Genomic DNA, 26,434 nt, shown 5'->3' with positions numbered 1-26,434 from the left:
GCAGCTGGCACTCTGCTCTGCCATCGCCTTTCCAGCCACAGAATCCAGGTTTCCTTCCTGCCCTCGCTCCCGGCCCAGAACCCTGGCGAGGATCAGAACTGCATCCTCCAGAAGATGCAGCTTTGCCTGCTTTCCTTCGAGGCATCGTGCACTCCCACAGGCATCCCCTGTACCTCGTCTTTGCACTCCCTCAGCTCTCTCGCTCCCAGAATAACAGGGAATTTCCCTCCACTGCAGCATCCCACACACTTTCTGCTCTGCAGAATTTAGCAGGGGAGTTGCACTGCAATCAGTTTTCAGGGGATGGCTTCCTTTTAGTGATGAGAATGTCACCGTGCCCTGTTCCTGGCAGATCCAGTACCTTCCCAATGCATCCATTACCACCTGGCTAAAATCCCTTGCTCTGTGCTGTGCCCTCTGTTCTGCAAGGATTTCATGCTGTGTTAGTAGAGTCTGTGTGAAATTTGGATGTTATTTTTCAGGGGAAAACGAAGCTGAAACCAAAGTAAGCTCTCTGTGGAACCCCAGCCCTTATTTCCCACTGCCACAAATAACCAGTGCTCCTCTGGTACAGGGTTTTTTTACCCAATGCACAACACAAAAATAATCAGAAATCATCGCTGCCTGAACTGTCATTGTAGGACAGCTTTGGTGTGGTGTCACCTGTGAACAGGCTGATTTCTCTGAACTCCTTCTGCTCACACAGATCTGAAGGTGGCACCTGAATCTCACTCCGCAAGAGCAGCACAAACACTCAACTGTGTGAATGGGTGCACAGCTGTGGCAAAATCCCACTGTGCAAAATCCCACTGTGCCTCTCCCTATCAGAAGTGACTCAGCAGCTCTGTTGAAAACACTCACAAATGTATGTTCTCACTGATAAAAATGTATGTTCTCACTGATAAAGCATTTTAAGCCCCTGATTTGACAGACAGTTTATATATAGTCCTGTGAAAGGGGAGAATTGCAACTATGATATCAAATGAATTCCTGCAAAGTCCTGGTGTCCAGAGGCTGATCAGTTTTTACCTGGCTTGTACCAGTTGTACCAGTCCTCTGAGAAAACATGATCAGTTTTGCCACATGTTTTCCCCCCAGCTGTCATGCTGTGACAGTGCCATTGCTGTGACAGCATCTGCAGTCACCCTTCCAGCTGCACACAAGAGTCAGAATGCACAAGAGTGAAGCACAAAATGGGGGAAAACACTTACTGATGAAAGACAGAGCTCATTCTCTAAAACTCAGAACCTCTTCTACGAGAGCATGGAAAGGACTTTCAAAACACCTTTTTATGCCAACAGTGATGCTGCCTGGTAAAAAGGCGGAACGAGAATGAGTGAAAACATGCAGGAGTAATGACAAGGAATGTGTCAAGGCATTAGCCACAGGTACTTTGCTTTTTGGTTCTGCATGGAAAGAAAGCTTTCTCATAAAATGGAATTTTATGTGTTTCTACACAGGCAATTTTCACAACCTTTCCATCACTGCTGTACATTATTGAAGTAAGGCATAACACCCAGACTTCTGTTCCACAGCTCTGGCTTCAGGATGCCTCTTTAGCAAGTTTTAATGCAGGTGAAAGTGCCCATGTAGGATGTGGGTGGGCAGGAGCACCAGTAAGGTGAAGACAAGCAAGCACAGGGAAATTCTGTGTGAAATTCCTGCCTGTGCAGCTCCATGGGTTTGTGCTCACTGTTAGCAGGAGGGAGCTGTGCTGCAGTAATGAGATTACTCACAGAAACAGCTCCTCAGAAGAGTAAGGGACTTGCTGGGGGAGTACCAATCCAGTTCTGTTCAGCCCAGAGAACAGGAGGTTGCATCAACACCTCATGGCAGCCTTCCTGCATCTGAAAAGGCTGAAGAGGAAGCTGAGAGGGACTTTGATCAGGAGCCGCAGTGGTGGGAGAAGGGGGAACGGGTTCAGACTCAAACAGGGGCAGAATTGGGTTAGGTTTACAGAAGAAATCCTTCCCTGTGAGGGTGGGCAGGCCCTGGCACGGGCTGCCCAGAGCAGCATCCCTAGAAGTTCCAGGCCAGGCTGGATGGGCTCTGAGCACCTGGGATGGTGGAACTGGATGATCCTTTAGGCTCTTCCAGCCCAAACTATTCTCTGACTTTGTGCATTAGAACTGACATGCCAAAGATTGTGGCTGGAAGGTCCTGTGGTACAATGCACAATTTGAGAAGGCAATACAATGCACATAAAAGGCACAATGGAACATGCACAGCCACATGCACAGAGACTGCAAACACATCTCTGAAGCACACAGGCTCTTCCCTTGTAAGTGCAGTTCCTTTTCCTTAGGAGCTCAGACAGACCCTGACCTCAGTCTGACATTTGCTGAGGTTTCAATTTGAGCAGTTGCTGTCAGGAAGCCATCCTTCACCTCTCAGTGTTGGTTAAGAATCCCGTTTGTGAGAAGGTTGTGTCTGATGTAGAGAGGAACATCATAAATTTGGTCTCACAATGAGTAATCCCTCTAGACCAGGATGAAGTGGGTAGAAGAAAAGCAGAAGAGAGGAAAAAGCTTGTTAACGTTGTTGCTGTATCTTCTCTTCTTATCACAAATGATCCTTAGTTCTGACACTTAGTGAAGTGCTTCAAGATCATCATGATTTTTTTTATGACTCCAAATTTAGGCACATCACTTCATTGGGACCCAGGCAGAAAATTTAAAGTTTGGTTAATGGCCAAACAATAGTGAAAATGTATTCTGTCTCTTCACAAATACAATTAAGATGGAAGCAAGGCTCTACACAGACATTGTCCATTGAAGGACAGCTGAAAACTGAACGGAACTGAATGAAACTGAAAACAGCTGAGTATTGTTTTTCACGCTGGGTGACAATACAAACTGCAAGGGAGGGAGGAGGGAGGTACCCGGGCCCGAGTGTGGTTTCCAAGGGAAAGCAGCCTCCTACAGGGATCTGCGGTTATTGCACAGACACAGCAGCGACACCGCGGCTAAAACCCCAGGAAAGCAGCCAGGGACCAGCCTGGGCATCGCTCTGCTGAGCCTGAGCCGCGCTGTGCCTCCCGGAGCACAGCACAGGCTGCCAGATACCGCGATCCCAGCCCGGACTGCAGACACACGGACATCTCCAGCCGGGGAGCTTCGCCATTCCCATTTATCTCAAGGTGCTCGCTCGCACGTGAATCCCTTTGGAGAGATCTGAGGGGCTGTGCTTTGCCTCTGTTTTGAGTAGTCCTGTAAACCATTTGAGAGGCAGGGAAATAAGAGTTTTCTCTCTTGAGAGGAGACCCGGGAGATGGATGGCTTTGTCTCACAAAATGTCACACTGCCAGGCGTGCCAGGCGGGACAGGAGGTTTCACAAGTCATTAGTTCATCCAGCTGGTGGGAGAGAGCCTAAGAGATAGCATAAACTGCTTGGGAAGATAAATATCAACAAAGCCCTTTTACTTGGAGACTCAGCATACTTTTCAAACTGCCTGGTCACTTCGTGGGGAATATGACATCATAAGTTTACAGTATTTTAGCAGTGTTGCACAAAGAATAACCTTTGGAGAGGGTAACAGAAAATTGCCAGTGTATCAGCAATTGAGCAAAGAACAAAATCTTTGATGTACAAATAATCAGTCATCTGGTAGGTGTAATTCTGCCATCATTAACATGATTTCTGCTGAACTGGAGGGATCAAAATACACATTGCTGTGTAAAATAACCAGTCTGAATTGAGATAACACATTATTGAGTGCCATTCAAAAATCAATTATTAAAATAAAGCCCTTACTTGCATAGCACGATGACTTTTGCAGACCTGAAGATTCAGACATGAAAAAAAATGCTGGGAAAAAAGCATAGTGAAGTGCCTTGAGACAGCTTTGGGATGTAGGCCACTCAACCAAACTACATGAAACCACCGAGCTCCTTCCTGTCAGGGCATGGAAAGATGTAAATTGTGGCAAAAGCTATTGTTTTAGTCACTGTCATCACAAATTGAGGGAAAAGAAAGCTCCAGAGAGGGATATCCATGTCTGCCTTCAGAGAGGAAATGGAGATGCAATCATTCCCTGTGGATCCGCAGGCTGGGTCAGGGCACAGCAGGGTTGGGGGGCTCAGTGCCCACACCCAGGGCTGGGCAGGGCAGGGGGCGAGGGAGCCTCGGTGTGCTCCCAGTGCCAGCTGTGCCACAGCTGTGGGACAGGAGGCTGGAGCTGGCATGGGGTGTCCTGCCCGGAGCAGGCAGCATTTCCAGAGGGTGACAGTGCCCAGTTTGGTGCCAGCTGTGCCACAGCTGTGGGACAGGAGGCTGGAGCTGGCATGGGGTGTCCTGCCCGGAGCAGGCAGCATTTCCAGAGGGTGACAGTGCCCAGTTTGGTGCCAGCTGCGCCACAGCTTTGGGACAGGAGGCTGGAGCTGGCATGGGGTGTCCTGCCCGGAGCAGGCAGCATTTCCAGAGGGTGACAGTGCCCAGTTTGGTGCCAGCTGTGCCACAGCTTTGGGACGGGAGGCTGGAGCTGGCATGGGATGTCCCACCAGGAGCAGGCAGCATTTCCAGAGGGTGGCAGTGCCCAGTTTGGTGCCAGCTGTGCCACAGCTGTGGGACAGGAGGCTGGAGCTGGCATGGGGTGTCCCGCCAGGAGCAGGCAGCATTTCCAGAGGGTGGCAGTGCCCAGCTGTGCCAGCGAGGATCAACTTCCCTCCCTTGGCAATGAGTGGCAGTGTAAGGAGGTGTTTCAGCAGGAACGTGCTCACGTGCCTGGGGTTTGTGGCAAACTGGAAAGGCTCTCCTCAGCAGCAACCAGAAAACACAGCTCTGCCCACGTGGAGTTCCACACCGTGGATGGAGCTGTCAAAACACGTCCCACAGCTGAGACCTGGAGGACAGAGAAACTCTGCTGCTCTGAGAGCCTTTCCTGGAGCAAACAATGCTGTGTGCTGCACTTACAGTAACTACAAACATCAAACATCTTGCCTTTCTTCTCCTTCCACAGATTTTCCAAACTGCAAATGTTGAATCAGCAGATAACTCCTCAGATGGAAATCTGGCAGCTTTGTTGCATCTGTCTGTAGCTTTACAAGGATAAGTTTGCTCATGGAGGCTGAGGAGGTGAATGTGGAAGGACAGCTGGGTCACTCTGCCAGTGATGCTGGTGGAACAGAGGGTGTTCTGTCACTGGGCTCAGAGCATTTGAGATTGCTGGCTTTGGAGCAGGGATCAGGGCTACACTCAGGCAAAATTCCAGCCCTGGGATTTAGCTATATCCTTGTGCTGCTCTGCCTTGGGTGCCATCTACATTAATTCAAAACCTGTTTTTTGTCCTGCATGACACAGATTGCAGGAGCAGTTTCCCTTGGGTTTTCAGTCACTGTGTGTCCAAACAGCGTCTCCAGATTTTTGGGTGATGAGTTCAAAATAATCCAAGCCTAATTCCAGTGATTCATTTTGTGGTTATTCAACATGAAATGCCCTCAGGTGTCAGATTTCCAGAGGGGTTAAACACTCCCAACTCAAACGATTCAGTAGCTCTAAAATACTGTTACAAAACCATGGGAAGATCATATTTAACCTAGAGAAATTCAGCAAGACATTTCTGAGCTAACTACCCATCATCCCTTCTAATAAAGGAAGGATCTGTTAGACCAACTTCAACCAAGTGTATTACCCAATTTCACAGGGAACTGAAACATTGGTCACAATGTGGGGAAAAAATGGGGAGCATTTAGAGGTTAAGCTGATTTTCAGTGTGTCTGTTCAGATTTTCTTTCCCCTGATTGTTAACTGAAGAGCACTTCAGCACTGTACAGCAATGTCTTAATTCACTTAACTCTACTTTCTCATAGGATAGAAATGAATCCAAACATAACTTTAAATATTCCAAAAATAACATAGTTACCATTATATCAGCCACTCACTGTTTTATTGGCTTCTGTGTTACCTGTGTGTCCGACCAGAGCTTGATTCCCAATGTCTCCAGTTCTGTGCCCTGGTTTCCAGCGATACATACTTCTATTCTCTGCATGGCTGCATTTTTTCACTAATTCTGGCTGTTCTGAGGCTTCAGGTGCCTTCAGTCCCCTCATTTTAGCAACTGAGGAATTATTTTGGACATGATTCCAGAGAGCAGTCAAAAAATATTTGAATTCCCTGTCATTAAGGTAGTCAGGGCTAATATAGTATGAGATTTTCTTATGGGAAAAGTAAGCATAGCTGGTAAAATGCATAGAAGTAAAATTTAATTTGATTTGATTTCTTGTCATCTCCGTATATCATACTTTCCTTTTCTCTTGCTGCTTCACTCCCACCTATTCTCATAATCTGCAAATTACTTTAGTCTGAGATATTTCCTGTGTGTTAACCGCATTTCATTGGCTGCCAATTCAGTTTTCTGTTTCTGCACTTGCATTTGTATTTAGGAAACATGATGAAAATTAATATCATAATTATACCATTCAAGCAAATCATATGAATTAGATCTGTGTCTAGCCAGCCAAAAATATCTGTGGTTGTCATCAGAGTGTGCATTTTTCCCTCCCAGCAGCATCATCAGGCAGTGCTTGGTTTAAGGGCAGCCAGCAGCTGAGAACCAGAGTGCCCCATCCCAGATGGAACCTGGGCAGGCAGAGGGAAAAACTGCTCCCCGTGTTACTCCACGGGCAAGGACTGCATAGAGGAAGAACAAAAACCAAACTCTTTTCCTTTTTAAGTACCTTTTAACTTGCTCCCAAAATATTTATTCTGATTTCCTCAAAGCTCTTGCAGAACTGTGGCACTGTTCATCCTGAACAAACTCCTAACCAAACAAGGCACTGAAGCCACGCGCCAGCTGCACTGTCCTTTTTACCCAGACCTGGGTAGGAGGGCAGCTCCTGCTCCCTCAGCGGGTCCGTGTGCTGCTGCTCTGCTGCTGCTGTGGCTCCTGCCCTGGTGTTTGCTGGGCTGTGCTCTCCGTCCTGCCCCAAGCCGGCCCCGATCCCCCTGGCAGCTCCCCACACTCACCCACCCGCCCTGGAGGCAGCTGGAGCCGCTCGGCTGTGCAATAGAATGAGCTGCAGGGAATTCATGGAACCCTGCTGGAGCCTGCCCCAGAGCAGCGGCTCGATATCAAACAGATCCCTGCGAAACCCACCCGAGCCATTCATCACTCCCGGCTCCAGGCCCACACCTCCTGATGGCCTGGGCATCCTTTCATGTCAGATTTGTCTCCAAAGTACAGCCAGGGTGCCTGAGAGATCAGCTGCTTGTCCCACACGCCTCTGTAACTGCAGAAACTCTGGACTGTGTGCTTCTTTAAATTCAATGAGACAATGTAGCTGTTTCATTGCACAATATCAGGGAAAATCAACCAGGTGAAATTTGAATTATTGCTTGTGCTGGGATCTGAGCAGATTTCTGTCGAGGCTATTTTCACATTCCCATTTAGTCTGGACTCAGATTTAATTGCTGGAGCACAGACCCCTTTTATTTCAGAGGGGCCTGCTTGCATTTTTTAAAGTCTAAAGTCTATGATGAGTTAAGACAAATCATAACTAACCTTTCTGCCAGGGAAGTAAACAACAACTTCATTGAATTTGATGCCACACTAATTACATTATTAAAATAATGTCAGACTGTAAAAAGCAATGTCCATGTGGTGGAGGTTAGGATTTTTCCTTTGTCATTGCACAACTGACAAAGGAAAAAACTGACAAAGTAGAAGTGACAATTTTGTGACTCAGTTAAAAACTGAATCTGTCACTTGTGGAGTAATAATTGGAGAAGAATTAAAACTTCTAGATAAGAAAGCTCCTGCGTGTCTGCAGAAACCCACTAGAGGAAGCTGTGACATTTTCACAGCCAGAACAGAAAAGATGGCAGAGAAGCAACCAGCACCCCTCAGAAGGGAAAGAATCAAAGCCAGCTACTGCAGTGTGCTCCTGCAGATACTTCATGCTCAATGCTCATGCTGCACACGACTTTTTGTGCCACTCCAAGACCTTTTGAAGTTACTCACATTCTGCCATTAGCTTCAAAGGGAAACAAGATTTGCCTCGCAAAACAATCAAGAGCTGCAACTATTTACTGGTAAATTAATTCAGGGCAGCTTTGGTTGCAACAGCTACAGAATTTAGCAAGATGATTTAACTGTGTCAGTGATGTGTTCTGCAAAGGGCCAAATCCACACACGTCAAACACAAAGGATAATGAACCCCCGAGCTATCAGAATCACAGATCGTTGAATGGGTTGGGTTGGAACAGATTTAAAAGTTCATCTGTTGGGAGGAGAGGGGAGGTGCTGAGGAGGCTGTTGGTGCATGTTGGGAGTGGACACCCTCACTGTCCCAGGTTGTTCTGAGCCCATCCAACCTCACTTAAACCCTTGCAGGGATCCAGGGGCAGCCACAGCTGCTCTGGGCCCCTGTGCCAGGGCCTGCCCACCCTCACAGGCAGGAATTCCTTCCCAATGTCCCACCCAAACCCCCTCCTGTCAGTGTGAAGCCATTGCCCTTGGTGAACAGTCCCTCCCACCTTTCCTGTAGGCTCTCTTTGCAGCCCAGGCTGTAACATGCTGTACAGAACAGATTCCTCTGAGGGGAATGGGGCTGGAACACCTTTTGTACATCCAGCTTACACACTTACCTCATGCACATACATTAAGACAGCGAATTTTATAAAGATATTTATTGTGCAAGAATGATCTTCATGTTCATTTACAATGAAATAATTAGTTTTAACAAATTATCATGCCATTGCTTAATTTCAACTCTAAACAGAATATTTACATTCAAGTTTACATCTTTGTTCAAGTTCCATGTACAATGTTGTCAGAATTAAGCAAGAATGCATCTTCAAATCAATGGTTTTCTGTTGTTTTTTTTTTACAATAGACTATCATCACCTTTCAGACTTTTACTGGAAATGACAAATTTCCTGTCTGTGCAGTACCCTTATTTCCCAGCTACAGCACTGGAAAAGAACAAAAAGACCCCAGTGGAACCAGTGTCAGACACATAAATCAATCTCCAATTAGCCAGGCACTCAAACAGGAAGAGGCTGCAGGATAACCTCTGCACAACTGATTTTTGGGGGACTGTTTGTGTCATCCTTGAAACAGATCCTGCCTCAGGAAAATGAACCTCAGGACAATTCTTTCTCAAAGTCTTAAATAACGAAAAGATCTGCTTTGTCAATACTGAAGGGAACCTCTTGTGTTAGCAGCAGACACACTCTGAACTCTTGGTTGTGTTCTGGGGTTTTTTTCTCCCACCACAGGGATGCCCAGGATCACAGCATTGTGGTCTGGCAGCTTTTAAAAAACAATTAAAGAAACAAACAACAGCCCCCAGCTCCCAAATATAAAAACAACAACAATGTAAGAAAACACACTTTCAATGAGCAGAAATTCAAGCTGTAACTTTTTGGTACTGCTTTTTCTCTCCACACTCTATGATGTAAAGGAATTCCAGAGTCCAGCCCACGTTTCCTTGGCCTGCACAGAAATCTCTCCCTTGTTCATCAAAGGTTTCCAGCCCAGCCTTCTCAGGCACCTCCCTCCCACCCTGACCTGACACAGACAGACAGACAACACTCACACTCAGATATGGTTCCGAATGACAACTCAGCATGGTCCCACTGAACAGCTCAAAATGGAACAGAATTTTTCCTTCCTTCCTTCCACAGTTCCATGAGATGCCTGCTGTTGTAATCCACGTTCTCCTGCGAGCGCTTCACGTGCTGCCTGGTTTCACAGAGGCCAGAAGAGGAATAAAGGAGCAGAGCTCAGCTGCCAGCTCCTGCTCTGACTCCCCTCAGTCATACGACAACAAAAAGAGTGACTGTCCTGGGGTCGGGCTGCGAATCCACGGACAGACACTGACTTTGAAGATGCAAACGCAGCGATTCCCCATTGTGAGCGGCCTCGGTGCCGGGCAGGGCAGCGCTGAGCCCTCACGTGGTGACGTCCCCGGCAGAGCCCGCGGGCTGGGCCGCGGCCGCAGGAGCCGGCACGGGCAGCGCCTCCAGCTCCGACTCGCGCACGAAGATCACGGCGTCGCCGCTGACATTGATCAGACACTGCGCCTGCAGAGGAGAGCCACAGTCACCCAGCGCCAGCCTGCCACGGGCACCCAATGCCAACCTGGCACGGGCACCCAGCGCCAGCCTGCCACGGGCACCCAACACCCAACGGCACCCAACGCCAGCCTGCCACGGGCACCCAATGCCAACCTGGCACGGGCACCCAGCGCCAGCCTGCCACGGGCACCCAACACCCAACGGCACCCAACGCCAGCCTGCCACGGGCACCCAACGCCAACCTGCCACGGGCACCCAATGCCCAACAGCCACAGTCACCCAGCGCCAGCCTGCCACGGGCACCCAACATCCAACGGCACCCAACGCCAGCCTGCCACGGGCACCCAACAACAACCTGCCACAGGCACCCAACGCCAACCTGCCACAGGCACCCAACAACAACCTGCCACAGGCACCCAACGCCAACCTGCCACAGGCACCCAACGCCAACCTGCCACAGGCACCCAACGCCAACCTGCCACAGGCACCCAGCGCCAGCCTGCCACGGGCACCCAACAACAACCTGCCACAGGCACCCAGCGCCAGCCTGCCATGGGCACCCAACAGCCACAGTCACCCAGCGCCAGCCTGCCACGGGCACCCAATGCCAACCTGGCACGGGCACCCAGCGCCAGCCTGCCACGGGCACCCAACACCCAACGGCACCCAACGCCAGCCTGCCACGGGCACCCAATGCCAACCTGGCACGGGCACCCAGCGCCAGCCTGCCACGGGCACCCAACACCCAACGGCACCCAACGCCAGCCTGCCACGGGCACCCAACGCCAACCTGCCACGGGCACCCAATGCCCAACAGCCACAGTCACCCAGCGCCAGCCTGCCACGGGCACCCAACACCCAACGGCACCCAACGCCAGCCTGCCACGGGCACCCAACAACAACCTGCCACAGGCACCCAACGCCAACCTGCCACAGGCACCCAACGCCAACCTGCCACAGGCACCCAACGCCAACCTGCCACAGGCACCCAGCGCCAGCCTGCCACGGGCACCCAACAACAACCTGCCACAGGCACCCAACAGCCACAGTCACCCAACAACAACCTGCCACAGTCACCCAACGCCAACCTGCCACGGGCACCAACCTGCCAGTCACCCAACAACAACCTGCCACGGGCACCCAACGCCCAACAGCCATGGGCACCCAATGCCAGCCTGCCACAGTCACCCAACGCCAGCCTGCCACGGGCACCCAACACCAGCCTGCCACAGGCACCCAACACCAGCCTGCCACAGGCACCCAACAGGCACAGGCACCCAACAACAACCTGCCACGGGCACCCAGCGCCAGCCTGCCACAGGCACCAACCTGCCACGGGCACCCAACGCCCAACAGCCACGGGCACCAACCTGCCACAGTCACCCAACACCAGCCTGCCACAGGCACCCAACAGGCACAGGCACCCAACAACAACCTGCCACAGGCACCCAACACCCAACAGGCAACAGCTACAGGCCGTGCTCGCTTACAGCTGCTAATGCACCTGCACAGAAAAATCAACACGGATCCAGAGCAGGACAAATTACTGCAATTCATTGCTGAGGGAACCTGTGCCAGCTCCTTTTCTATGTGCTCCCTTGTGTGCTACCAAACATGCAGATGGATTCCTGGGAGACCAGCACAGTGAAATATCTGCACATCTGTACCTGCTTTCCTTACTGTTTTGAATAAATTTAATTTACTGAATATTCTGCTATCGTCTTCACAAATCAAGGTTTGTCCTTTTATGTACAAAATGGAGCATTTTACATCACCAACTCCAGGTACTTTACATGGAGGTAGGATGGAAATCCTACACTGCAACATCAGAAATATCAAGAAAGTTCTGCACTACTGTGCAACTTTCTCCTGCAATTTACTTATTCTAGCAAGCTTGGTTCTTTTATCTATCTGTGTATTTATGAAACATCCTCAGAATTTTGTGTTAATACAAGAACACTCTTGGATTCTTCAAACGTAATCCAAGATATCAAGAAATGTTGTGTAGCTCTGGCTTTACAGCACTACTAGTTTTTTAAGACATAAAATGCACATTTGTATCATACTGACCACAAGAGCACTTGTCATTTCACACCCCAGTGTACCTGATTTTTGTTTGGGTTCTCCATGAAAACACACTGCTTCATTATGTAGGACACAACTGCATTCCCTCCCAGAGCTGCAACGTGGGCTCTCACCATGGCAAACACCTCAGCAATGAAAGCGTGCAGGAAGCCACTGACACCACCCTCCTGCAATGGAAAAAAGACACATCACAGATGGCACTGGGCCTGGCTACAACATGCTGGGTACTTCTCTTACACATCTATCAGCTGGAAAACTCAGTGAGTCCCACATGGTGGGGAGAGCTTTAAAGCCACTCCCTGTTTGAAGGGTCAGTCCCAAATCAGATGGAGAGAGACCATTCACAGGGGCCTGGAGTGACAGACTGGATGGGATCCTTGCTGGGATCTGCTGTCACAGACACCAAAGCTCATCAGCTACTGAATCTGTACCTACACAATCTGCACTCAGTCCAGGAATGTCCTGTGACCATTTCCCTGCTGACATCCTTTTGAAAACACTGTCCTTTTCACACATGGATTTCTCAAGTTAGAAGGGGAAGGTAAAAGTATCTTGCAAGATCTAAACAAAATGATTGTCTGATCCAAGTTTCTCTACAGAGTTCCCAGCCTATTTTCAGGAAGACTGATCATTTTTATTAACATCTGCTCTGTAATTTCAGCAATGTGTAATTGGGAAAAACCAGCAAACTCTTCAGCTCTGACAACCCAGGCAAGAAGTACACTCTTATTCTGTGGCCAAAAGCAAAGATACAGCTACTTCCCAAGAGGACAGGAAAATTAAAAGGAACGTGGCTTGCATTTTGACATGCTCAGAGATTATCTGTTTTCCCAATGCAGAATGGAGCTCAGGGATTGAACCTCACCTCTAAGCTGGTTGCATGGTCACAGGCTCATGGTGTAATTTTTGATGCTCAAAACACAAAGTTTAGTTACAGAGAATGCACAGAACGTAATGTTAAAAGTCAGCATAACATTATCTATGATATGGGCAATGATATATTAACCAAAGAATTAACCAAATACACTGTGAACCTTCCTCACTGAGCTTGCTAAATGAGAGAAGAATAGATGACTTATGTTTTTCTTTAGCATTTAATTTGGGCTCAAATGATCCCAACTTCTGCCACTGCTGGTCAAAGACACATTTTTTCCATACAGTTGTTCAAGAACTCACTGGTTTAGTGTTCTACCCAAATCAGCAGCAGTGGCAACTGTTAACTAACCCCTTCCTAACAGTGCCAGACAGAAAATGGCTTCATGTGCTCTGTGACAAGAGCAGCACAAAGGAACTCGTTCTGCACTCAGCACCTTCCCCCAAGGGACACAAGTTCTACTCCCTGGCTGTGCCACAGCTCAGCTCAAACCTCTGATTCCTACAAGTAACACAAACTTGCTCCCTGGCACGAAAGGTAGCCCTGCCACGCAGCTCACCTCGCGCAAAGAAGTGGTTTCTCGAATAAAAAACATGTTGATTATCCCAAGGTATTTGGTTATTTTCGCCCCAGGGAGGAAGGAAAGAGGCGTCATCTTAACAACTGAGACAGTGGAATTGGTGCCCGATGGGACAGAACGGTGCCTCAAGTACCCCTCAGCCAACGGACTTGCCTTTTCAAGGGAAGTAGCTGAAAAACGGGAAAAAACGGCAGGAAATAACTATCGAGATCCATCAGTGATCCTCAAAACACAAAAACTCTTCTTTATGGTTTTCCAAATAGCTTGGTGACAACATTCAGCTGCCTGTGATGCTCAGCCACATACGTGAGAAAGGAAATCATCATGCAAAGCATGCAAAAGGAGACAAGAAGCTGGAATGGCATTTATTGAGAGAGTGGCATTCCTGCGAAAGGAAAACATTGAGGCGAGCAGCTGCACACACAACCGTCAGTTATAATGTGAAGGTAAAGGAAAAAGTGCCAACATTTTGAAACATGTATTCTGCTGGAAGAACAAATTATAGGAAGTGTGAAAGTTGTTGTGTTTCCCCAGTGCAGCATTTTCCATTAAAACAGGTATTAATCTCTGCTAATTTAAGCAAGATAGTCAGACCTGTGGCCAAAGAACTGCTGAAAACCAACTCACCACTTGCTAATTTAGTGATCATTGCCTTGACTGTCCCCTTGGTGATTGCTTCCTGTTTCTCACCCCCAATTTTCCAAGATCATACATACACCTACATCCATGCAGTGGATGTTATACAATTAGTAGGCGTACACACGTATGGAGAACTAATTACAGCAAGACTTCATTTGGCTTTTTATGCTACGGTTCATCAACCCTACGTGAGGTTACAGAACAATGCCAGCAGTTTTCACCCTCACACGAGATCTGCAGTGCTCCTGCCGGGCAGGGCACTCCCCTAGTCACCACTGGGAAATCAGAGATATGTCTGAGATTATCAGAACGGGGTAGAAACAGCCGCCTACTTGTCTTAATTGATCCGCGCCTTATGGTCTGAGCTTTCAGTTTAATGAGCTCTATCCAGCTGTTGCATCTGTCTGCAAAGGAACTGTAATCAACTGACGTTGCTGGAAACACAGACAGAAAAACAAAAGAAAAAAAAACAGAAAAAAATATATGGATGATGTCTCTTGCTCCTCTCAGCGCTCCTTTTTGAGGAGGCAATGCTTCCTGCCTGAGAGAGAACAACCATCCGTGTGCAGCTCTGGCTAAGAGCAAAAGTTACAGGCTGGGCTTGGACTGCTCCAAACCAAAGTACCAAAGAACCCATTTCTGGTGGTGTCCCAGCTCTGAACCACTGCCCGAGTGGGACTTCAGCACTGAAAAAACATGCAAATACAGTCAGTAAGGACTTATGCTAGATTAGGTTTTTTTATAATCTCAATTTAGGATGTAAGTTATGGCTTTTTAAACTTGATTTAAGCCTTTTTTAATTTTCATTGCTTTTTTTCCCTTACAAAGAGCTGCTGATCAGGATTTAAATTTCCCAAATGTCTTTATCAATAACTAACCTACAGAGTGAAAAAAGAAAAACCTTTGGTGATGAGGATAAGAGTCACAAACTGAAACAACACCTCTGTTTAAACACAAATGAGTTTGCCTTAGAGAACACTCTCCCTTGCCCCACATCCTCCCTCCAACACCCTCCCACTGGCATTACAATAAGAGTAAGAGTTGTTTCTGCTATGACTTTTGGTATTAGTTGCAGGGGTGTTTGCACATCTTTAAAAAAAAGGGGGGGTTGCAAACACCGTTTCTTCATTACCCTGAAGAAACGGGAGGAACACATGCTAACTTCAAATCAACACAGGCAAAACAGCTCTCTGCCCAGGGACTCATTGTCTGTCACATCAAGTTACATCAATGTACCCGACACAGAGGCTGTCATTACCACAAATCTAACTTTATAATGAAAAACCACACCAAAATATTAGGATCTCATTAAGCCACACCAGAGCATGCACTCTCAGTTAAGTAGTAAACACTTCCTGGAGTAAGACTCATCCAAAAAGAGTATACCAATATCCCAAGAATGCTCATTGTGTTCTGGCAGATGGCTACATTAAGGAAACTCACCTCTCTGAGCAGCAGGAATACCTGTGTGGGAACTTGCACCCTCCAGGGCTTCTAACAAAACAAAATTAATTGCGTTCAGATCATCTATTAGGCACAGTTACAGGACAACAGCTTCCAAGAAAGATGGCAGGGACTATTTCCAAGGGCCTGGAGTGAGGGGCAGGGGAATGGCCTCACACTGCCAGAGGGCAGGGCTGGATGGGACATTGGGAATTGGGAATTGTTCCCTGCAGGGTGGGCAGGCCCTGGCACAGCTGGGGCTGCCCTGGATCCCTGGCAGTGCCCAAGGCCAGGCTGGACACTGGGGCTGGAGCACCTGGGACAGTGGGACTGTCCCTGCCATGGCACGGGTGGAATGAGATGGGATTTAAAGGTCCCTTCCAACCCAAACTGCTCCACGATTCTGTGACACTTATAAAAGATTTTAAAGGCAAGTATGAAAAAATCCCACCTTCTACATAGTATCCTGTGTACTTTGATAACAGAGTTAGTGTAAATAATTCACTTTACTAGATCTACCTTGCAATTTTAATATGTTTATTCATCAAAGGTCACTACTGTATAAGACTGTAAACCAGTATTTCTAAAACAACAATCCTACAGAAAAGTAGAGATACGTTAAATAACCTGTTAAGCAAACGTAACTACAACGAGGTTGTGAAGAAATGACAGATGGAATAATTTCCAGGCTGAACTGTTCTGCCTGCAGCCCGATACGGGATGTGGAGAGCAGAGGAAAAGGGGTGCATGGGAACAGGCTGCCCTCCTCTGGTCACTGCCCAGCCATGGCCACAGACACCAGCAGCAATCTCTGGAGAGCTTCTCGTTTTGAGAATTAAAAGTGCAGCAAATTAAAAGGTAAGCATTAAAAAAAAATCAGTAAGAATCTTTTTGCTGAAACTAATCTGGCCTCTGAAAATACAACTAAGTGTGGAAGGCACTCTTCTTTACACAAAAAAAGTAACAGGCAAAAAAGGGAGCTCAGACATTTACAGTAATTCCCAGATATTTAATTTCCTCCCAGTAACCATTTTGGTAGATAATCCAACAAGGGAGAAGGAATTAAAGACATCTGATTTCAATGAACTGAATTTTTAATGCAGCCATAGAAGAACTGTGACAGCCATTCTTGAACTGCAGCTCTATCTCAGGAAAAATAAAGCAGCTGTTAAACACCTGCAGTGTGCTGCACTGGACAGATTATTTACTATACAAGGTTAGGCTCCTTTCACTCAAAGGAAATTTGCATGCAATCAGTATCTGGCAGATAAAGTATTTCCCAGCATGAAAACAATGAGATTAATTCTGAGAGGCTAAGAAAACATGAGGTACTTTATATGGCCATTTCAATATGGGACAAGGCTAATTGTCAGGTAATTGATAGTTCTGTCAGATGACACCCAACACCCAGTGCCTTGCAGCACCTTCAATATTCTAAATGCAAAGACAGAAAATATAGACAGAATGATCAGCCAAGCCATCTTCTGTGACTCTCAAAAAACTCCACAACAGGAGTAAACGTACCCATTATGCGGAGGCAGCAAAGCACATTTAAAGCCTGTGAAGTACAGATATTTTAAAGCCTCTACAACTATGAAAGAGCAGAACTCAAAACCCATAAAAAACAACAGTTGAATATTCTTCCCCTTAACTGACCTTTAGCTGGAGAGAATGGTTGAGAAGAAAGGGGATCAGAGGAAAGTTCCAAGGGAAACTGGAGCTGTTCTTCATTGTCTGTAGATGCTTCAAGAAAGAAAACACGGCCAACTGATAATTAACCCCAAAATAAGATTTGCCAGTAATTACAAGCAAAGTCAGTTTAGCCAGGTCTGACTTGAGCAGGTATTTTCAGCAAGTGCATGAAGTGATGCAGTTCTGCAAAAACAAATCCAGCTGCAACACTGAGCAGAGCCTGTGTTCCACTGAACAGGATTTGAAGTTTTTAGGAGAAAAATGAAGGCCATTCATGCATTTTATTTTGATTCTGCAGTTGGATCTATGTCAGCTATTATAATAAAGGTTACCACTTATTTCACATGAAAGGAAAGCCCCCACTCTACTGAAGAAGTCAGCTATAACTAATGTTTTAGAAACATGTGGCTCTGTTCCAGTATTTAATTCCAGTCTGAAGACTGAGTGTGCTCAGAGCTCTGCCTGAACCCCCACTCTCGACTGCACACTTGCATTTCTAGCATGAGCTGCTGCTTCATTGGCAAGGTGACATATGCAGAGCACAGCAGTCTATTCCATGTGCTCCACTGAACTCCAAAACTATTTCTGGCCTGCCCAAGGGTTTGCAGAAGGCTGGGGTTTTTTAAAAGTATTGCAAATAATTTATTTTCCACCTTCTTCAAGTACAGACAAAATTTCTACTTATAAGAACAAGTATTCCCTGATGAGTTACACATGTTCCAAAATACAACAGAAATATCATCATCTGTTACACCAACCTTTTAATCAAAGTAGTATCATAGAATAAGCAAGTATTAGAAATTTGCTGATTATTGAAAATAAATACATAATACTTGATAAGTAAGTAATTCTGCGGGAGGTCAAGTACATGAACTCTGAAAAACCTCTATGTGTTGAAAGACCCTCTCTGAAAAATATGTATATTTGAACTTGATGATCCTTGTGGGTCCCTTCCAGCTCAAAATATTCTGTGGTCTGTGACCTGTACATGTAACTGAAATCACAATCCAGACTCATTAGGCACTGGGGATAAAAAGGAAAGATTCCTCACAATATTTACCTCTTTGCTGTGATTTTTCTGTAGGTGCTTTGTTGGCTTGTAGTGCTTGGTTTTTGTCATATGTAATGGCAACAGCTGTGACTGCAATCTGCAAATCAGGAATATTTGGCATATTAGCTAAGTTGATCTCTTGTGCAATCTGAAAAATAATTTTGCAAACAAGCAGTTCTTTGCACAGAAACATAATAAAGAAAAACCATCTAAGAATTCAGGAGCCATTTTTGCTGAAATTAAGAGGCAGCAGTAAATCAAACCCTGGCCCAGGTAACCCTGAGCAGCAAACACTGCCCAGGGCTGTGCCTGGAGGCAGCAATTCCCTCAGCTGAACCCGTTCATCCTAAATCCCTCACCTGAACCAGCCCACCCCAATTCCTCACCTGAACCCGTTCCCAATCCCTCACCTGAACCCCAGCTCCCCCCAATCCCTCACCTGAACCAGCTCCCCCCAATCCCTCACCTGAACCCGTTCCCAATCCCTCACCTGAACCCCAGCTCACCCCAATCCCTCACCTGAACCCCAGCTCCCCCCAATCCCTCACCTGAACCAGCTCACCCCAATCCCTCACCTGAACCAGCTCCCCCCAATCCCTCACCTGAACCAGCCCACCCCAGTCCCTCACCTGAACCAGCTCACCCCAATCCCTCACCTGAACCCCAGCTCCCCCCAATCCCTCACCTGAACCAGCTCCCCCCAATCCCTCACCTGAACCCGTTCCCAATCCCTCACCTGAACCCCAGCTCCCCCCAATCCCTCACCTGAACCAGCTCCCCCCAATCCCTCACCTGAACCCCAGCCCACCCCAATCCCTCACCTGAACCCCAGCCCACCCCAATCCCTCACCTGAACCCCAGCTCCCCCCAATCCCTCACCTGAACCAGCTCCCCCCAATCCCTCACCTGAACCAGCTCCCCCCAATCCCTCACCTGAACCAGCTCCCCCCAATCCCTCACCTGAACCCATTCCCAATCCCTCACCTGAACCCCAGCTCACCCCAATCCCTCACCTGAACCCGTTCCCAATCCCTCACCTGAACCCCAGCTCCCCCCAATCCCTCACCTGAACCCCAGCTCCCCCCAATCCCTCACCTGAACCCCAGCTCCCCCCAATCCCTCACCTGAACCCCAGCCCACCCCAATCCCTCACCTGAACCAGCTCCCCCCAATCCCTCACCTGAACCAGCCCACCCCAATCCCTCACCTGAACCAGCTCCCCCCAATCCCTCACCTGAACCAGCTCCCCCCAATCCCTCACCTGAACCAGCTCCCCCCAATCCCTCACCTGAACCCGTTCCCAATCCCTCACCTGAACCCCAGCTCACCCCAATCCCTCACCTGAACCAGCCCACCCCAATCCCTCACCTGAACCAGCTCCCCCCAGTCCCTCACCTGAACCCCAGCTCACCCCAATCCCTCACCTGAACCCGTTCCCAGTCCCTCACCTGAACCAGCTCATCCTCGGGCAGAGCCACGGTGAAGTTGACGTGGCAGAGGCAGCAGGGCACCATGGAGCGCAGCTTGAAATACAAACTCTGATGGAGACAGGAGAGCATTTGTGTTACTCAGGGAAAAAGGGGGGTTTATGTCAGGGAAATTAGGGATCACAACTCTCTTCATAGCAGAAGTCATCTAATGATATTAATCTTTTCTTGAAGAAGAATTACATTTGTGAAGTCTGGCCACAATGCCATTTGCTGTGGAGCTGTCTATTTCTAGAGTATCCTGCTGGTCAAAGGACTCCTTCAGGTTCCACAAGCTCTGGAATTCCCTAATATACTGAAACAGGCTGAACCTATCTTTACAGAAACTCATGAGCTAATTACAGACACTCTGCAGTCTATTTCCAAAATTATGAGGCACATGTTAATTTCAGTGCAGCTGAATTTTCCTTGGCCCCCATTTGAACACATAAAAAAGTATTTGAAATAAGATTCTTACCTTCAGCAGATTCTCACAGAGATCATTAAAGTTCTTATTGAGTGTTTGATTTGTTGGGTTAATGTTGCTTAATCTGGACACTCTAACTGCTGTGAACATCTGAATTAGAAACAAACATGGAGATTTTTGGCCAACATGTGCAAATATATTTTATCCGCTGTCTTAAACCCACATTCATAAAGAAGGAAAATAATGTAAAATATGTTAACATTTATGTTCAATAAGTAAGAAAATAAGTTAGCTAAGCAACACAATCAACAATCTGTTCCCTTTAAAGGGCTTCAAACCCAGCCAAACCTTTCAAAAACCCAAAACCATGAAGTTCAAATTTACTGTAATTACTTTCGTATTTCCATATTAGATTATTTGTTACATGACAGCATTTAAAAAAACCAACAAAAGCCCAGGTTCTCATACCTTATTGTTCTTATAAAAATACTACTTTTATTTCTGTCACAAGGGTGTCCTTTGAATTTAGCTTTCAAAATATATATTTAAATTACTACAGCATATTTCAACACAATTTAGCAAAAGTTTCAATTTTGAATAACCTTACTTGAATTTCTGGTGTCCAGTTATTTATACCAGGCATAATTTCTGTGTTGCAACTGTAGAAACCTGTAAAGAAAATATTTGTGAAAAAATTATATTTTAAACACTGCAACATAAAAATACTCAAAGGAAACACATGTGACAAGGCTTTGCAAGTATTTTCCCTCCTGTGGTTTTGAATATTAGACCAGAAATGAGATCAACATTCAAGAAAAAATACAGAATCCTTACACCAACACCCCAAATCCACAACTGCTCCACCTATTTCTATTAGATAAACTATGCACAAATGAGGAAATTTTTTAAAAGGTGTGATATGAAAAGCTCAAAAGCCAACCTTTACCAGAGAGCAGAGTAAAGGCTGTAAAGGAGCTACAGCAGTGACTGATTGCAAATAAAAAACAGAATTATAATGCCTAAACAGCAGAGGAAAATAATTTATGAACCACTGTCTGAGGGAGATACTGAACAAAAGGCAAATGCAAAATAAGGATTCCTATGAAGCACAGAAGAGGCAAAAATCAAACAGCTCATGGGCACCGAAGTGCCAATTCCCCCGCTGGCAGAGAGCACCGTTTAATGTCCAAGGGATGAGGGGTCAGAGCGCCGGCTGCCCCGCTGGCAGAGAGCACCGTTGGATCCCCAAGGGATGAGGGGTCAGAGTGCCGGCTGCCCCGCTGGCAGAGAGCACCGTTTGTTGGATCCCCAAGGGATGAGGGGTCAGAGCGCCGGCTGCCCCCGCTGGCAGAGAGCACCGTTTGTTGGATCTCCAAGGGATGAGGGGTCAGAGCGCCGGCTGCCCCCGCTGGCAGAGAGCACCGTTTGTTGGATCCCCAAGGGATGAGGGGTCAGAGTGCCGGTTGCCCCGCTGGCAGAGAGCACCGTTTGTTGGATCCCCAAGGGATGAGGGGTCAGAGCGCCGGCTGCCCCCGCTGGCAGAGAGCACCGTTTGTTGGATCCCCAAGGGATGAGGGGTCAGAGCGCCGGCTGCCCCCGCTGGCAGAGAGCACCGTTGGATCCCCAAGGGATGAGGGGTCAGAGCGCCGGCTGCCCCCGCTGGCAGAGAGCACCGTTTGTTGGATCCCCAAGGGATGAGGGGTCAGAGCGCCGGCTGCCCCGCTGGCAGAGAGCACCGTTTGTTGGATCCCCAAGGGATGAGGGGTCAGCGCGCCGGCTGCCCCCGCTGGCAGAGAGCACCGTTTGTTGGATCCCCAAGGGATGAGGGGTCAGAGCGCCGGCTGCCCCGCTGGCAGAGAGCACCGTTTGTTGGATCCCCAAGGGATGAGGGGTCAGCGCGCCGGCTGCCCCCGCTGGCAGAGAGCACCGTTTGTTGGATCCCCAAGGGATGAGGGGTCAGAGCGCCGGCTGCCCCGCTGGCAGAGAGCACCGTTTGTTGGATCCCCAAGGGATGAGGGGTCAGAGCGCCGGCTGCCCCCGCTGGCAGAGAGCACTGTTTGTTGGATCCCCAAGGGATGAGGGGTCAGAGCGCCGGCTGCCCCCGCTGGCAGAGAGCACCGTTTGTTGGATCCCCAAGGGATGAGGGGTCAGAGCGCCGGCTCACCCCGCTGGCAGAGAGCACTGTTTGTTGGATCTCCAAGAGTTGAGGTGTCAGAGCGCCGGCTGCCCCTGCTCCTCAGGGCAGGTGTGTGAGCGCCACTGCTCAGCCAGAGCAGCCAAAGCATTCCCAGCCCCTCACCAGGGGCCTCTAACAAACCAACACTGAAGCACCACCAAATGAAATGTACATGTAGGACTAGGCAAAGAGGGACAAAATGCTTCATTTTCACAGTGAACACATCTGTAATTCTGGATTTTGTGCTTCACACACGTTCATAACGCACATGCAGAAGAGGATAACGCAAGATGATGGCTGATGGCTTTAACTCAGAGCAGTAAAATCAATTGCAGCAGAACTGGATAATCAGCCAGGAGTAAAAGAACTGGTGATAGTAATGGATGATACAAGGACAGTTCTGAGCTCGATACTACGAGATCAACACTGGTATCAGTTATTAGGAAGGAAACCAAGACTTTCTCAGAAGAAACACAGGGAAATTCACAATGAAAAGCAGAAGGAGAAGGACAAATCAAATGTCCAGAGCAATTCCTACATAACAGACACCTATATTTGCCTCTTATCCTGATCCAGCAGTTCTGGAAAGGAGGCTGGAAAAGTATGACATATCTATACAACAAGAAATAGCATAAAGACAACTGATAGCAGGCAATAATTAGTTCTCCATTCTACTTTCATTACCCTGAAACCTGCAAATCCATAATTCAGTCTAAAAACCTTCAGAAACAGCAATATTGCCAGCTCTCTTGGAATTTTTAAAATAATTTTTAATAAAGCTATAATATTTTGTCATTTTGCAGCCTACAGCATAAATGAGACAAATATGGTTGTAACTATACCAGAAGGTGGTGGAACATCTGTCAGTAAAGAATGTACATCTTCCATTGCATCCGTGTCATCAATCTGCAAAAAGGGAATAATTGAGAAAATCAGGTTGCTGTGCCAGTAGGAAGCTTCCAAAACAAATCACTCAACCTCCATCCCATTCAACCTTTAACACTCTTATTTCAGATCAGACTGAGAGTCCTGCTAGCTGCTGTAAATATTCTGGTGTGTCTTTACATCCATCCTGTCTTACTGCCCTCCAAGAGATCCACATTTACCAATAACTGCCAACATTTCCTTATCCAGTGTTTGAAAAATGGTTTATAATTTAACTCCAGTACTGAAGGGTTTTCTGTCAAGTGATGTGTTTCCTTCTCCCTCTCCATGTAAAAGGGGTTGTCTTTTTCTTTCCTTGAAAAAACAACCCAAAAACTAACCAAAACCAACCCAGGTATCTTCAGCTCTCATAACTGCCTTCTCAGCCTCCTTCAGCACATCCTCAGCACAACAAAATTTTTATTACTTTTTCTTATATAGCTCAGTGAACAATGATTTTCCTCTTGAAAGCTTGGTCAGGAGTTCAACTAAATCTTCTGGAATATTGTTTCTGATAATCCAATTAATCATAAACCAAACTTCTCAAATAAGACAGTAGTGAATGATTCTACAGATAAAAAGTAATTTTTTTTCTAAAAATGCCTTACAAAAATCCTCCATTTTTTACAAAGGTATTTGACCCTTTTTGCAAAAGCACCAACCAATCTAAATTTATTATCCCAAACTCTCCCAACCTGTTATTTTTCCACTCTCCTTTCATACTTCTGTTTTCAAACAAACCCCTGTTATAGTGCTCCCTCATTCCTCCTATCTACAACCTTTCTTCCAGATTATTTTCCATGAGGATGGTGATTTGTGAGGATTAACAAAGCCTCAGATGTACCTCAGGCTGCAATTGCAGGCTGCATTTTGAAGTGGATTTTAGTCAGTGATAGGCATTTGTACTGTCTGTCTCTACAGGATGACCAAACTCCAGCCCTTTTTCAACACTTGCTGGAGTATTAAAGACTTCAAAGCACACAATGCTCAATTGTCTTTGAATTTCACTGAAGAGAGAGGTAACAGAAATCTACACCCTTTATTTGTCTGCACGTGTTGCTCTTTCTGCTTGCAGCTGTAGAAAGAACTGGAAGGTATTGCCACAAGCTGTGAATTTTTAAATTGTGAAAAGCAATAGCTGAAATTCACAAAATCTTCTTTTATGTGCTGTCTTGGCACATGCAGTTTTTTGAATGCTTTGAATACATCCCATTCTGGAAACTAATAATTCTGAACGTTCATCTACCACAGTAAGAGCTTTGAAACAGGAGGAAAATACAACCTTTTTATTTGCTAGATATCAAGTGTGGCAACACAGAATCTCAGTGTTTATGAAAATAGATCTTGAGTTTTTGATTAGTCTGATCTGCTGCTTGAAGCAAACAGAAGGACATTTCTTAACAGCTCTTAATTATTAATCTAGAGACTGCTACATATTCATGAACAGCAGGGCAATCTTTTTTCAGAGAGTCTGTAGACAGAGCTGTGCTTTAAGCAAATAGAGTAAGGAAAAGAGAGACAAAGCAAATCTTTTTCTATTGATACAAAAGGGAAAAAATCATATACAATCTAGGAACTGTTCTTGGAGATGAGCAAGAAAATTTTTTAAATATATATTTCAGGAGAAGAAAAGCATAAACATGAATAGGGCAAATGTTTATCACCTCCAAGACAAAAGCATCCTTCTTGCCATGTGAAAGGTCAAGCTCCGTAACTTCATCAGAGCTTTCTGACTGAGATCTCAACAGCCTGGAACGCTGTCTTGGCTCTGGAATGGGAGACCCAATAATTTCTTCAGGTAACTCCTAAAAAGAATGTAAGAATTAACAGATATTCTGCCCAGCTTGAAAAAAATTCAACTCTCCACAGGTTGTTAACAATTCTAACGATCATTCTGAAAATCATTCTACTGAGAAATACATCTAAATAATACCACAGCGGTTTGGCTATGCGGCAAAGGGATCTGAGAATTCCAGCAGCTTTCCAAAATCCAGTGAAAGAAGTCTGTATCACTATTTGTAAATAAATTTCTGTTCCGAATGGCTCAGTTAGAAAAAATGGATATGCAGTACATATATTTGAATCAGAATGCTTTATTTTTTAAGAATCAAAGATTTACTTACTGGAGGATTAATCTCATAGAGTTCCTTGTTCTTTGCTATTGTATCATTTATTTTCTTTTGCATATGGGATATGTGCTGCTCGTAGGTGCCATCATTTGGAGTCTTGCCAGCAATCTGAATGCCTCCAGGTGTGGGCAGAGCTGCTAAATACACACCTGTTGCAGACTTTTCAGAAGTCACAAAGAAAAAGACAAGTATATGAGCATGAATTCCTGATATTTTCATATAAAGCTTTCCATAATTCTTGTGCTACAACAGCATTGTAACATGCAAATCACAGCAGCACCTCTTGTAAATAAACAAATGGATCTTTCTCTTCTGTTCACTTATGAAAAAACTTCATTATTCTTTTGGACAACTCCCTCTTTTTCATTTCTCACGGTGGAACTCTGAAACTTGCCTAAAAATTCCAAACAAACTAAAAATTAAAGCCCCTGCCCAAGTATGCTTTGCATAAGTAAAGAGTTTGAGTTTTTGAAGATCTGAAATTTGGCCAAACCATGTACAGCATCAGTGAGGTTGTGAGAACCCCATTTCCATTTTCAGGAGACAGATAGTGGAAGACAAGATAGCAGCCAGAATTACCCCAGCATCCCCTGGTGCAGGAAGAAGCAGCAAATTCACTAGTCTAATCTAGCATGAAAGAATGGGGTTAGAAAATATTGTTAATGAACATCTCTTGACTTTCTCAAATCTATAATTTATTTCTTCAGCTCCATCAAAGAATAGGCAACGGAACTTCCCCTTGTTGCCTTGTAACCAAAAGATTTCCTGACAGGCTTAATTGACCTTATTTGTCATGGAACTGCAAATTCACTTTGAAAAACAGGGACCTCTTTGATAGGACCTTAAAAGAATACCATCTTTTTCTACAATTTGTGCCAATTAACTGTTTGAAGTTTCTTTTTCTCTCATCCTCTTTTTACTCATTTTATC

The 26,434-nt window shown here is 46.4% G+C and overlaps 1 protein-coding gene across 20 annotated transcripts in view; it reads right to left on the bottom strand.

Moving 5' to 3' along the window:
- Nucleotides 1-8,609: 8,609 nt before the first annotated feature.
- The window catches only part of C2CD5 (C2 calcium dependent domain containing 5), a 58,681-nt gene continuing 40,856 nt past the window's right edge, over nt 8,610-26,434 (bottom strand). For 13 of the 20 annotated variants that reach the window (XM_063155735.1, XM_063155737.1, XM_063155739.1 and 10 more), the window contains 13 exons: nt 25,499-25,663; nt 25,040-25,180; nt 23,294-23,357; nt 20,883-20,944; nt 20,327-20,425; nt 19,831-19,920; nt 18,392-18,479; nt 17,296-17,382; nt 15,640-15,690; nt 14,529-14,630; nt 13,537-13,727; nt 12,124-12,270; nt 8,610-10,024 (listed from right to left, as the gene is read on the bottom strand). In XM_063155735.1, coding sequence (XP_063011805.1) covers nt 9,893-10,024; nt 12,124-12,270; nt 13,537-13,727; nt 14,529-14,630; nt 15,640-15,690; nt 17,296-17,382; nt 18,392-18,479; nt 19,831-19,920; nt 20,327-20,425; nt 20,883-20,944; nt 23,294-23,357; nt 25,040-25,180; nt 25,499-25,663 — 1,419 coding nt within the window. In that variant the 3' untranslated portion in view covers nt 8,610-9,892. The remainder of the gene's footprint in view (nt 10,025-12,123; nt 12,271-13,536; nt 13,728-14,528; nt 14,631-15,639; nt 15,691-17,295; nt 17,383-18,391; nt 18,480-19,830; nt 19,921-20,326; nt 20,426-20,882; nt 20,945-23,293; nt 23,358-25,039; nt 25,181-25,498; nt 25,664-26,434) is intronic. The other 7 variants (XM_063155742.1, XM_063155744.1, XM_063155732.1 and 4 more) reach the window with 2 other exon arrangements.

This window comes from Melospiza melodia, chromosome 4 (assembly GCF_035770615.1).
Source record: "Melospiza melodia melodia isolate bMelMel2 chromosome 4, bMelMel2.pri, whole genome shotgun sequence".
NCBI classification, from domain to species: Eukaryota; Metazoa; Chordata; class Aves; order Passeriformes; family Passerellidae; genus Melospiza; species Melospiza melodia.
The sequence above is the reverse complement of the archived record's forward strand: the minus strand, read 5'-3'. Positions and strand labels throughout refer to the sequence as shown.